Genomic DNA, 13,378 nt, shown 5'->3' on the forward strand with positions numbered 1-13,378 from the left:
TCATATTATTTCCTACATGTAATAGCAGTTATCATTTTTCCAGTTCTTCAGATAGGTTTGGAAACCTGACTTTTTTCATATAAATATGTCAGAATTAGTGTTGACTTAAAAGAACATTATGAATTATGTTTTATCTTAAAATCTACCATTTTTGTCTTTACAGTAGAAACCTTTGGAAGTTGGCATAGGCTGGATTAGGGATCTCTTCATGGAGAATACAAACAGTAGCTGGTTCCAACCCACTACCCTTCTTCTTACAGGCATCCCTGGACTAGAAGATGTGCAGATATGGTTCTCTATCCCCCTATGTGTCATGTACCTAATTGCCCTTCTAGGAAACTGCACCATCCTCTTTGTTATCAAAACCACCTCCATCCTGCATGAGCCTCAGTACATCTTCCTGTCTATGCTGGCAGCTACAGACATGGGTCTGTCTGTATCAACTCTGCCTACAGTATTGAATGTCTTCCTCCTGGATCACAGAGAAATCGAGTTCCACTCTTGCTTGACACAGATGTTCTTCATTCATACCTTCTCTTCCATGGAGTCAGCCATCCTACTGGCCATGGCTTTTGACCGTTTCTTTGCAATTCGTAATCCATTACACTATACTGTGGTTTTAACATCCCCTCGGATTATCAGAATGGGACTTGCAGCTGTTGTTAGGGGTGTGATGTTAATGATACCCTTGCCCATTCTGCTCAAAAGGTTGCCATTTTGTAAGGGTGTCATCCTATCCCATTGCTACTGCTACCATCCTGATATCATGAAGCTGGCCTGCGGTCCTGTCAGGGTCAATATCATCTATGGATTGTCTCTAGTCATCTGTTCCTTTGCAGCTGATTCTGTATTTATTGTCATCTCTTATGTCTTGATTTTAAAAACAGTGTTGGGTATTGCCTCAGGTGATGGTCAACTAAAGGCGCTCAACACCTGTGTCTCCCACATCTTCACCGTCTTTATATTTTATGTACCACTCATTGTCCTGGCTCTAATTCACAGGTTTGGTACATTTACATCTCCGCTGCTCCATGTCACCATGGCCAATCTCTTCCTCTTCTTGACTCCAGTTCTGAATCCCTTGGTATATAGCTTAAAAACCAAACAGATAAGGTATGCAGTGTGTAAAGTGTTCAAAACTAGAGGAAACTTGCTCAAATAGTTGCATATGGCTGTAGAGAAGGTGACACTTCACTTCTCTCCCTGTCATCTGCCTGCTTCTCGGGAACATACTTTTATTTCAAGGTATAATAATGTGAGAACTGAGATATTCTTGTCTTCTAAGAAACACATGAACTATACAAAATTTGAAGGAGGTATGAAAACCAAGTAAATGCTATTCATCGTTTAAAAACAAATGCAAACTTAGCTAACATAATGGGGGAAATGTCAGTTTTTGATTTTTAATGTATTTTTAAACTTTAATATAAAACACTGAAAATAAAATTGTTCTTTTAAATTTTGAATTATCATTGTAAAGAATGAAAGTCAGCAGCATATCCAGAGATGTGGGAGTAGGACAGATATTATACTTGGAAGAAGTAGAGTATAATAATAGAAGTTCTTCTGGGGAAGCATGACAAAGGTCAGTAAAAAGAGTGGACCCCTGAATGTACATCAACTTTTACATTTATTTGTGTAATTAATAAATAAACTTGATTTATATGCTGAACCTAATAAGATTGCTATTCCAAGCCATTGTAGTACTTTGCTTCAGATGGACAATGCTCTCGCTCTGATAGCACTCTTGCAATACAGTTATTCTGATGATATTTTAAGAAATAATTCCATGTACATAATTTAAAATTATCCAGTGCTTGGCTATTGTTAGAGTTTTATATTTAACATCTACTATAGAGGGTATTTCTTTTGCTATTTTTTTCTGTTATATTTTTGTAAATATTTTTCTCCCTTTTATTTTTCTCTCACACACCATGCACATGATCAGAGAATATAAGGAAAACCCAACCAAAATAGTCTCTACAATACTTAGAGCATCATGTAATGAGGCATTAAAATTCTGATACCTGATATATGTTTCCCAATAGCAAGTGGGTACTTTTCCAGTGAATATTAGTTGAGTGTCCTTTGATTTAACTAAATTCTGATATTGTCTACTGAGAGAGCATCAGGCACAAATAATTAAGGGCTAAATCGTGTATGACTATTCCAATGTAGGGGTCACTGGGCGAACAATGAAATTCTAATCATTGGAATTTTGATTGAACTCTTAGCAGTTACAGAAGTCTAACTACCATTAGTTCAATTATTAAATTACAATTAAATACTTTATAAAGGAAAGGAAAAACTATACTACCAATCATAAATAGAAGCAGGCAAAAAATGTCTTGAATTATAGCTCTGTTCTGAGAACCTAAGATTATTTGGTAAGATTAGAGTATGAAAGAAATAGCAGGTAGGTTGGAATATAGAGAGCTTCACATATACATTTGGTTAAACTTGTCCAAACAACAGACATTGTGTTACTAATTTGGAAATAAAGATTTAACACAATCATATTTGTTTAAAAACACTTTTAAGAACACTAAATGCCAGTTTAAACTCCAGGAAAGGTTAGATATTTGGAACTCAACTCCACATTACATAAAGAGAAGAATCTGGAATGCTTAAATTAGTGAAGTTGATATTGAGATGCAGAAAAGTGAAAGCATTTAAGATGAATTCAGGAAATATGAATGAATGATATTAATGAAGACAAAATTTAAGAGATATGTAGGGATAACTCTGGAAACATAAAAATAGTTATTGTGTGCAGAGGGAATATGGGGATTTGAGAGGAAGATGCATTTGAAAAAGTTCATAAATTTCACTTTGGTTTTCATGGATTTGAAGGCTATAGTTACAAAGAATATATTCATGGGTGCACACCCATCTGAACATCAAAAGCAAGCCTCTCAAAATGATTATACAGGTGTTCTGTAACTGTGAACTAAACCAAAGATACAAAGCTAGTTAGCAATGTTGTGTTCTATAGAAAAGCAGAACATTTTTTTTCTTCTAAAGGATGTGAATGATAATATGTTTTGGGAAATAGATGCAAAATAATTCTCTAATTGACTGCTATGACCTACACAGTCCATAGGAGGGGCAGTCAAAATGGTCTAGGAAATGCATATGAACCTTTGTTCATATGGAGATAGTGCAAGAAAGGAGGGGGGTATTTTATTAAATACAGAAGGAAAGAGAACAAAGCAGATAGCAAAAGAATAGGACTGAATATTTAATGGTTTTTGATTTTTAAAGTTCTTTAATTATAACTCTCATTTGCATCTATAAAAATAAAGTGATCTTATCCATGGATAGATGCTAACATAAAATATCCAGCAAAGAAACATTCTTTTTTTTACTGTTTAGTTTATGAAGTCTATCAAATCACACCCTACAAAATATAGGAGAATATGTAATTTTTGAGTATTTAAATACAACATCCTCATTCATAAAAGCTATACCTCACTTTCATATCTATATACACATTTTAGGTGTAAAAATACAACACAATAAACAGCATGTTAACTGTGAAATTGAGAATTGTACATTCCTTCACTGAAGCTATCTACATTAACTTTTCAAATTGATCATCTTATCTGAATCTTCCAAGACTTTCTTAGTGCAGAACGTATCTGCTTGGTCTTCAGGCTATATACAATTGGGTTGAGCATCGGTGGCATAAAGAGGTAGATATTTCCCAGGACTGCATGTGCTATTAGAGAACTCTTGTGACTGATTCGATGCATTACTGTTATTGCCAGCAAAGGGCCATAGTAAATAAAGACAATAAATATATGAGACAAACAAGTGTTTAGTGCCTTCATCTGACCTTCTCTGGAAGCAATCCCCATGACTGCATGGAATATCAGAGCATAAGAAATGGCTATGAGCAGAAAGTCTACCCCAAAGGAAAATATAACCAAAACAAGTCCATAGAAAATATTGATTTTGACTTGGCCACAAGCTAGTTTCATGACATTTGGGTGAATACAGTAGGAATAAGACAACATCTGTCCCTTGCAGAATGGGAGCCTCTTGAGCAGAATAGGTAAAGTAGTCATAAGTACTACACCCCTCAGAAAGGCTGCCAGTCCCATCTTGGTGACACGCGAGTTGGTAAGTATTGTGGTGTATTGCAAGGGGTGACTGATGGCCACAAAGCGGTCAAAAGCCATAGCCAACAGGATTCCTGAGCCCATGGAGGAAGATGTATGGATGAAAAACAGCTGAGCAAGGCAACTATCAAATGCAATTTCATACAGGTCAAAGATAAAGACTTTTAACACTGAAAAAAGTGTGGAAACAGACAAGACAATGTCAGCTCCGGCCAACATAGACAAAAAATGGTACTGGGGCTCCTGTAGACTCCGTTCTGTCCTCACTAAGTAAATTACAGTACAGTTTCCTGCCATTGTGGTTATGTACATCAGGCTTAGGAGTGGTCCTAGCCACAGGCGGGCGCCCACCAGCCCTCTGAGACCAGTGAGAATGAAGAGAGAAGGCTGAAATGTGGTATTGAATTCAGACATGGGTGACTGTGAGAACCACTGTGCAAACAGTTTCTTCAACATTGAAACCTAGAAAAAAGCAAAAGTTAGACATCAAAGTCAGGAATTTGAATTTAGGAAGTTCCAATGAGCATTTGTGAAGGACAGTAAAGGATGAAGAGCTTATTGGTGGTAAGATGAACTTAACAGCTATACCAAGGAACAAATGTTCTCCTGAAGACTACCTTGAGGATAAACAATCCTTTTAATTACTAATCTCCATGTAGAAATGACCCAGTTAAGATGTCAATAAAAATGAATAGTACATTTGGTGTTCAGCCCATTCCCAAAACCAGCTAGAGCCAAGAGCTTAGGATGAGAACGATGAGACAGCAAATACAAGTAGAAGTACTTTTAAAAAGAATTGCTTCAAAGTCTTAACAGATAGCAAACGAACATGGGCTGGAGTAATGGCTCAGTGGGCAAAAGAAGCTGCTGTGCTCACATAAGGACCTGATTACAAATACCCAGATCCATGTAAAAAGCAAAGCACAGTGACAGGTTTCAGTATCCTCAGCATTTTGGCAGAGAGAAGCAGGTAAATGGCACTTACTGGCTACAAGCCATCTTCAGGTTCAGAGAGAGACCTGAATTCAATTCAAGGGAATTTGGTGGAGAGTAATAAAGCTGGACAGATAACACCATTCTCAATATTCTCTGTGTGTATAGTGCATGAACATACATGTTCATGGCTACATATACAATTATAAAACAGAAAAAGTTACCCTGGATAGCAGAGTACCCAGTACCTCTCTCTCCCTCTCCCTCTCCCTCCCCCCCATCTCTCTCTCTCTCTCTCTCTCTCTCTCTCTCTCTCACACACACACACACACAATCACACACATAGGTGTGTGTGTGTGAACACATATTTGTGTCTTGAGATACAATCATTTTTCTAATGTATTCAACCAATGCTGAAATGTAACTCTGTTGACTATTTCATTTTTGACCTATTGTTTGACTCTTCTCTTAATTAATCAAGTTCTTTTTACACAGCTTAAAATATAGACAAAAGTTCCTTCATCATAGACCTGAATTCACATTCTAAAAGCATGTTGTTTGTATTCATTAAATGTTATATAAATATATTTAAATGCATGAGAATATATATATATATACCTATAATAATTAATACAGTAATTTAATTATTTTAGTGTACATATATACTATTTTTGTTTATTTTGAATTTTTATTTGGTTATGTTTTGCATTTTTTACTTATTCAAGACAAGGTTTCTCTGTGTAACAGACATAGCTGTCCTGGAACTAGTTCTTGTAGACCAGGCTGGCCTTGAATTCATAGAGATCTGTTTGCCTCTGCCTTCTGAGTGCTGGGATTAAAGGCATGTACCCCCCCCCCAGAAATTTTGATTTTTATATAAAAATATATGTTACTTGATTGATCTTGACCTTCTACTTTTTTAACTAAATAATAAATGAACAGAACTTAAGAAAGAAACAGCACTGAATCAACTAAACAGTGCACATTTAGGCTCACAGAGACTGAAGCAGCAAGCACTGGGCTAGCATGGGTCCACATGGGTCATCTGAGTATATGTTGTGGTTGTTAGCTTGGTGTTTTTGTGGAACTCCCAACAGTGCGAGTCGGAGTGCCTCTGACTCTTTTGTCTGCTCCTGGGACTCTTTTCTTCCTGCTGGGTTGCCTTGTCCAGCATTAGTGTGAGGGCTTTTACCTAGTCTTATTGTATTTTGCTTTGTCATGCTTGGTTATGTCTTGGAGGCCTGCACTTTTTTAAAGGGAGACAGAGGGGAGTAAATCTAGGAGAGAGAAGAGACAGGGATGGGGTATAGGGGGTGAGGACGTAGGAGGTTGGGGTTGGAATTAAGAGAGTTGGAGGAGAAACTGGGATTAGAAGGTATTTTATGAGAGAAAAATCTATTTTCCACTAAAAACGACATCTGGGAAGAAGGAGAAAAGGTGAAGAAATTTAGTAATAATCCAGGAAATTTTAATAAGAAAAAGTAATTTCATGACGTTATTTAAAAACTCCACAGTTTTAACTAGTTTCTATTACTCAAAAATATTGACCTGGATAAATAAAATATATAACTTCAAATAAACTAAATATATTTTAAAATAATATTATAGAAGATGAAATATCAAGAAAATCATCTACATGAAAATTTTTGTCTCCATTTTAATCTCTTCTTTAACTGCAGATAAATGTTGATTTTCCCTTCACATTTTCAATACATGAAAATCAATTAAACATAGAATAAAGTGTCCATTCATCTAAAGAGTAAGTTCTACCCTTTTCTACAACAAAGGAGAAGAGAAGTAGGTAAGAGATAAAAGTAACTGTCCTATACTCAAGGCAAAATTCCAATTAACACATAAGCTTTTTGTTTCACAGAACCACAGAGTTCCAAAGTTCAGTCAGGAATACACAAAACTGTGGAGAACAAGAAGAGAAAATGGAGTCAGGGCTGAAGTACTTAAAATTCTGTCCCTTAAAGATGACTACAAGTGACGTGGCTTTCATTTCCATTCTTCTGTCTACTTACCTAGACACATTTAGAATGGAAAGAGGGAGGTTGATGTCTCTTCTTTAGGGATATTAAAGAAACTATGTAGAAGAAATGTCATAAAAATGGCAGTCTAAAGCCAACTTCCCTAAAGGTCACTTTCTAATTAACTGCTGTCTTTTAGAATCCATTTATTCATTAATTCAGTAGTTAATTACATATTTAATGAACAAACCCTTCAGAGGCACTTTTCTATGGTTTAGGGTACACCTATAAAACATTTTTTGTTTGCAATGTAATTCATATTAATTTTAAAACTTGCCATTACATATAGCTGTATAATCATATTGACTTTTTTGAGAAAAAATTACATTTATTTATGTGGGAGGCAGGGGGAAGCTACACCTGACATAGTGCATGGGTGGAAGTTAGAAGACAACCTTTTGGAACTGTTTTCTCCCACTCTTTAGGTCCCAGGATCAAACAGCTTGTGAGACATGCTTCTGTAGTTACTGAGATACATTGACAGTCAATTATTTGTAAAATTCCACATCTCTATGAATACCAAAATTTTATGGTAAACAGCATTTGCATATTCCATTGTGTTGGGTATTTTAGTAACTTGCTCATGTTCCCACAAATCTTTTCACATCATATCAACATTTTTAAAGGTGAACCAAACAACCTATTCTCAACTTTATCATAAAAGATTTCAAAATCTTTGAAGAAAAAATTAAACTTAAGAAAAATTTAAACAGTGTATAACCATTTACATAGGGAAGAATGCTTTTACTAGGCACATGTGATTATTGTCTTAAAGTATACTGGAGTTGATGATGTGAATACAAGTGTGTGGTTGAGAATGAAAACAGAAACCATAAAAGTTATAAGGAACCTACAGAGAGAATAGAAATCCAGACAAATGAGTGAGAAACCAAAGGCCAAAAGACTGATCTCTGGTGTATGTGGAAGAGAATATCTGAAAGATATCTCAACTGAGAGGGAGAGAGAGGCTCAAGGGAGGAGGGAGATGCTGAAATGGTAATGGTGATGAAACACATACTTTTCAAAGACAATATTACAACAAACTTTTCAGTTACCAAAGATTTTAAAATAAAGTCAGTGATGTGACCTCATTTTCATTTTTATAAATCCATTCTTTGTGGTCTTTAGAAAATGACTCAGGAGGGGGAAATTAGATGAAAAGACATACATTTTAAGCTTATTTTAATCTCCCAAGGAAGAACCAGGAATAGGGTATGTTTTCTTACGTGACTAAGAGTGAAAGATCTCAACCTGTTTTTTGAATAGTTTCAGTGTGGCTTTTTTAAATCATTGGTACAACATAAAATTCTCATAATGTGTCTAATGATTTTATCTAGTAATGTGTAAGCCATTTCCTGTATGAGCAGATAAATATTGCTCAGAATAGATTCAGACCAATACAGCAAGCTATGCCTTAACGTGAAGGAGCTCTTCAGTGTAAAGAGAAAAATTCTTACCATTACATTTATATTACATTTTCTTATTGCCTATTCTCCATCCATATTCTAGCTAGAATTCCATGCACTCCATTATTTAAGTTTACCTCAGTGACTATGGCTGATGGTGTTGAGTGAGGCTGGCACTGCAGTACTGTCTGAACGGACAGTGCAGCATTTATTGCTTTGTGTGATGTTCCCAAAGGTATTACATGGCAACCTTTCTCTTCCTCTTTCTCTCTTTCTTTCTCTTTCCACTTACCACTCATTCATTAACGAAATATGCATATGAACACACACACACACACACACACACACACCTACTTTTTCCATTAGTTTTCAGAATAAATGGTGGTATATGATATGAGTCAGTTAAGAGTTATCAACAGGATCATCAAATAAAACAAACTGATTATCTTCTGAGACTACTGAATCAAGAGAAAGCAAGCATTTATATCAAAAGACTGTAATTTTATCAATAATGATAGCAAAGAAAACAGTCAAGGTTAAAATAGATATTATCTCTAGACATGAATCATGAAAAATAAATAACAATTTTTAATCATTAATTGGGGTCAAACAAGCTATCAATTATTGGCTAGATATAATATATCTGTAGTTCATGAGAATAACAAGGAATATGGGGAGAAAACTATAAGCTTAGAAATATCCTCAAGTATGTGATTTTTCTAATGTGACTTTTCAGTTGAAATCAAGATAGTGGCATAAGTCTATTTACATAGATCATTGGAGCAGATTAATCAGTTAATGTACAAACAGAGATATGTAGCTTCCTTTCTGAAGAGTGGTATCAAGAAAAGCTCTTCCAACTGGAGAGGGAGAGGGAGAGGCGTGGGGGAGGAGGAGAGTAGTGGCAGGAGGGGGAGAGAAATGGGAGGCTGGGAGGAGGCGGAAATTTTTTTCAATTAAAAAAAAAAAGAAAATAAGCAACAGCCAAGCAAACAGTCAAGCCAAATAGGCCCACAAATGCATATGTGATTTGATACAGTTTTCTTACTTAGAGACTATCTGTTCTAGAAATAAAGGCATCATTGATTAAGTAAAAAAAAAAAAATACACGGCTTTGTGGGAGCCTAGGCAGTTTGGATCCTCACCTTACTAGACCTGGATGGAGGTGGGTGGTCCTTGGACTTCTCACAGGGCAAGGAACCCTGATTGCTCTTTGGGCTGACGAGGGAGGGGGACTTGATTGGAGGAGAGGGAGGGAAATGGGAGGCGGTGGCAGGGAAGAGACAGAAATATTTAATAAATAAATAAATAAAAAATAAAAAAAATTGAAAATAGAAAAAAAATAAAGATAACTGGATGCAGAAAGACATGATAGCTTAGATGATGAAGATGCTTCCTTCAGAGTCTGAAGGTGTGGTTTCTACTACTGAGACCCAAATGCTGAAAGGAAAAAAGCAAGTTCTGCATGTTATTCTCTGACCTCCACATACATAGAATAAATAATCAAATAAACTTAATAATTTACAAATTAAAGCAGAATGGTCAAATCTAATCTTTGTACCAAATCTTGCTGATAAAATATAATATTCTTGTAGAAAAAAGAAGAATGTTAATTTAACACCAAGAGATAACACCCAAGTCTTAATTGTAAAAAAAAAAACAACAACAAAACTTTTATTTTATAAAATATTATAAATAATTTGAGTAATTTTGTTTTTGATAAAGATAGTTAATAAAATGAACATAATTATGCACTAAAAATTCCTTAAAATTACATAAACTACATTCAATAATAAAAATATTTAATAATAAAATGAGTGGAACATTTTCAATAAAAATAATACCTGGAAATATTTCTTTAGCTTTATTATTTTATTTTAATGAATTTGCTTTCTTTTTATTAATTACATTAGTTCCATGACAATTTCATACTTTCCAATAGATTGAAGCCCCAAATATCAGAATTAAATTAATTTTTCTACTTTCTTTTTCTAATTTCTTATGAAGAACTACATCTAAAAACACCAATAACCTCACACTTTGAACTACATTAGTTTTAGAACTGTTCATTTGTCTTGTTTTACAGTGGTACTGGTGATTTATCCAGCGGTGTGGGAGGTCCTTCTGTATATGTGTTGCTTTTTTTGGATAATGAATAAAGAAACTGTTTGGACTTGGCAGGGCAGAATGGAGGTAGGTGGGGAAAACTAAACAAAATGCTGGGAGGAAGAAGTCGGAGTTAGGAGACACTATGGAGCTGCCAGAGGGGAAAGATGTGAGTTGCTAGCTGGAAACTTGATGATAGGCCACAAGTCTCGTGGTAAAATCTAAAATAATAAATAGGTTACCAAAGATATGAGAGCTAGCTAACAAAACGCTTAAGTGATTGGCCAAAGAGTGTTTTAAATAATATAGAGTCTGTGTGATTATTTTTGGGAGTCTGTGCAGCTGGGAAGTGAACAAGAGGCCTTCCAACAACAATACAGTGCCGTGGCCATTCTCAGTAAGATCTATACCCACAAGGGATTCCTAGCCTATTACTGATAGTTAAGAAATTTGGAACCCAACCCCTCATACGGATCACTTTGTCCAGCCTTAATACATGGGAGCTGTTTAGTTTTACTGCAACTTTATATGCCATGCTTTCTTTATATCTATGGGAGGCTTGTCCTTTTCTAAGCAGAAATGGAAGAGGAGTGGATTGGTGGTGGTGGGGCACTGAAGTGAGGTGGAGGAGGGACTGGGAGGAGAGGAAGGAGAGAAAACTGTGGTTGGAATGTAAAATAAATTAATTAAAAATGTGAACTGTGAAATTTCTCAACCTTGCTTATTATTCTAGAGTACACTAATTCCTAGAGTTTCTTTAAAAAGAGTCAATTAAATATATTTAAATGAATTTTTGTGACATTTATATAAATTATTGTATATTATATTCAATATAAAATTGAGGATATTTTGTTCTTTTCTTATTATTGATTTTTATTGAGCTCTACATTTTTTCTCTGCTGCCCTCCGTGCCTCGCCCCTCTCTGCTTCAATCCTCCTCCAAGGTCCCCATGCTCCCAATTTACTCAGGAGATCTTGCCTTTTTCTACTTCCAATGTAGATTAGATCTATGCAAGTTTCTCTTAGTGTCCTCATTGTTGTCTAAGTTCTCTGGGATTGTGGTTTGTAGGCTGGTTTTCTTTGCTTTATGTTTAAAAACCATTTATGAGTGAGTACATGTGATAATTGTTTTTCTGTGTCTGGGTTACCTCACTCAAAATAATATTTTCTAGCTCCATTTTTCTGCAAAATTCAAAATGTCATTATTTTTTCTTCTGTGTAGTACTCCATTGTGTAAATGTACCACATTTTCCTTTTCCATTCTTTGGTAGAGGGGCAAGGGGTATTTAGGTTCTTTCCAGGTTCTGGCTACGATAAGCAATGCTGCTATGAACATAGCTGAGCACATGTCCTTTGGAACGATTGAGCAGCCTTTGAATACATACACATAAGTGGTACTACTGGGTCTTGAGGAATGTTGTTTCCTAATTTTCTGAGAAATTGCCACACTGACATCCAAAGGGGCTGTACCGGCTTGCATTCCCACCAGCAATGCAAGAGTGTTCCCTTTTCCCCACTACCTTTCCAGCATAAGTTGTCTTCAGTGTTATAAAGCCAGTCACACTGAACCTTATAGAAGAGAAAGTGGGAAGTACATTTGAACACATTGGCACAGGAGACCACTTCCTAAGTATAACCCCAGCAGCACAGACACTGAGAGAAACAATAAATGGGACCTCATGAAACTGAAAAGCTTCTGTAAAGAAAAAACACAGTCAACAAAACTAAACAACAGTCTACAGAATGGGAAAAGATCTTCACTAACCCCACATCAGACAGAGGTCTGATCTCCAAAATATACAAAGAACTCAAGAAATCGTTCATCAAAAGAACATATAATCCAATAAAAAATGGAGAACAGACCTAAACAGAGAACTCTCAACAGAGAATTCTAAAATGGCTGAAAGACACTTAAGGAAATGTTCAACATTTTTAGTCATTAAAGAAATGCAAATCAAAACAATTCTGAGATTCCATCTTACACCTACCTGTAAGAATGGCCAAGATCAAAGAGATTTCTTTTTATTGTTTAGGAATATGGACTTACATAGGATCCAGGTTTGTTTCTTAGCACCCATGTTGTGCCTCACAACCATCTGTATCTCCAATTTCAGGGAATTAGATGCCCTCTTCTGGCTACTGTGGAATCCAGAAACTCATATAGTGTACATATGTAAATGCAGGCAAATGCTCATCATAAAATGAAAACAAGTGCTTCTTTTTAAAATAAAGTTACTAATACAATACATAATGATATTTTTAAAATATTCATTAATTTTTAATTATCATAGATGTATAAAGATGATATAAAATTTCAAAGGATATTTAAGAAATAGGGTTCGTAAAAGCACTTTAATAAATGCTAGCATATGATTGCTAAATCAGATACAAAGTAAGTATTCCCTCAACACAAATATCCTCTAAGACGTTCGTTCATGCATGGTCTCTGTCAAGAAACATTTTAAGTGATGTTAATTTTCCAAAAATATCGAAATATAAGATTTCCTAAAACACATGAATTTAAAGACCAATAAATACATCAAAGTATCTGCTGTATATTTTGAAAAGAATCTAGTATTACGCTGTTATGAAAGTAAATGAAATGATTCTGCTATACTCATGGGTCAGTGCCTAGGCTGACTGTTGTCAGAGAGGCTTCACCCAGCAACTGGTGGTGGAAACAGATGCGAAGACTTCCAGCAAACATGAGGCAGAGCTCAGGGAGCCCTGTGGAAGAGGAAGATTTATAGAAATCAATGGGTTCAAGGACATCACAAGA

General features: G+C 35.5%; 2 protein-coding genes across 2 annotated transcripts; one reads left to right on the forward strand and one right to left on the reverse strand.

The window, feature by feature from the left end:
- The first annotated feature begins 208 nt into the window (after window positions 1-208).
- LOC121457316 (olfactory receptor 51A4-like) lies at window positions 209-1,162 on the forward strand. The gene has a single exon (XM_041665958.1). It carries the CDS (start codon window positions 209-211, stop codon window positions 1,160-1,162), a length of 954 nt encoding a protein of 317 aa, XP_041521892.1.
- A 2,434-nt stretch (window positions 1,163-3,596) lies between these two features.
- LOC121457466 (olfactory receptor 51E1-like) lies at window positions 3,597-4,538 on the reverse strand. The gene has a single exon (XM_041666145.1). The coding sequence runs from the start codon at window positions 4,536-4,538 to the stop codon at window positions 3,597-3,599; it is 942 nt and encodes a 313-aa protein (XP_041522079.1).
- Window positions 4,539-13,378: the final 8,840 nt, after the last annotated feature.

Source organism: Microtus oregoni, unplaced genomic scaffold (assembly GCF_018167655.1).
Source record: "Microtus oregoni isolate MIOR12 unplaced genomic scaffold, Mior012 000016F_ref0000370, whole genome shotgun sequence".
In the NCBI taxonomy this organism is placed as follows: domain Eukaryota; kingdom Metazoa; phylum Chordata; class Mammalia; order Rodentia; family Cricetidae; genus Microtus; species Microtus oregoni.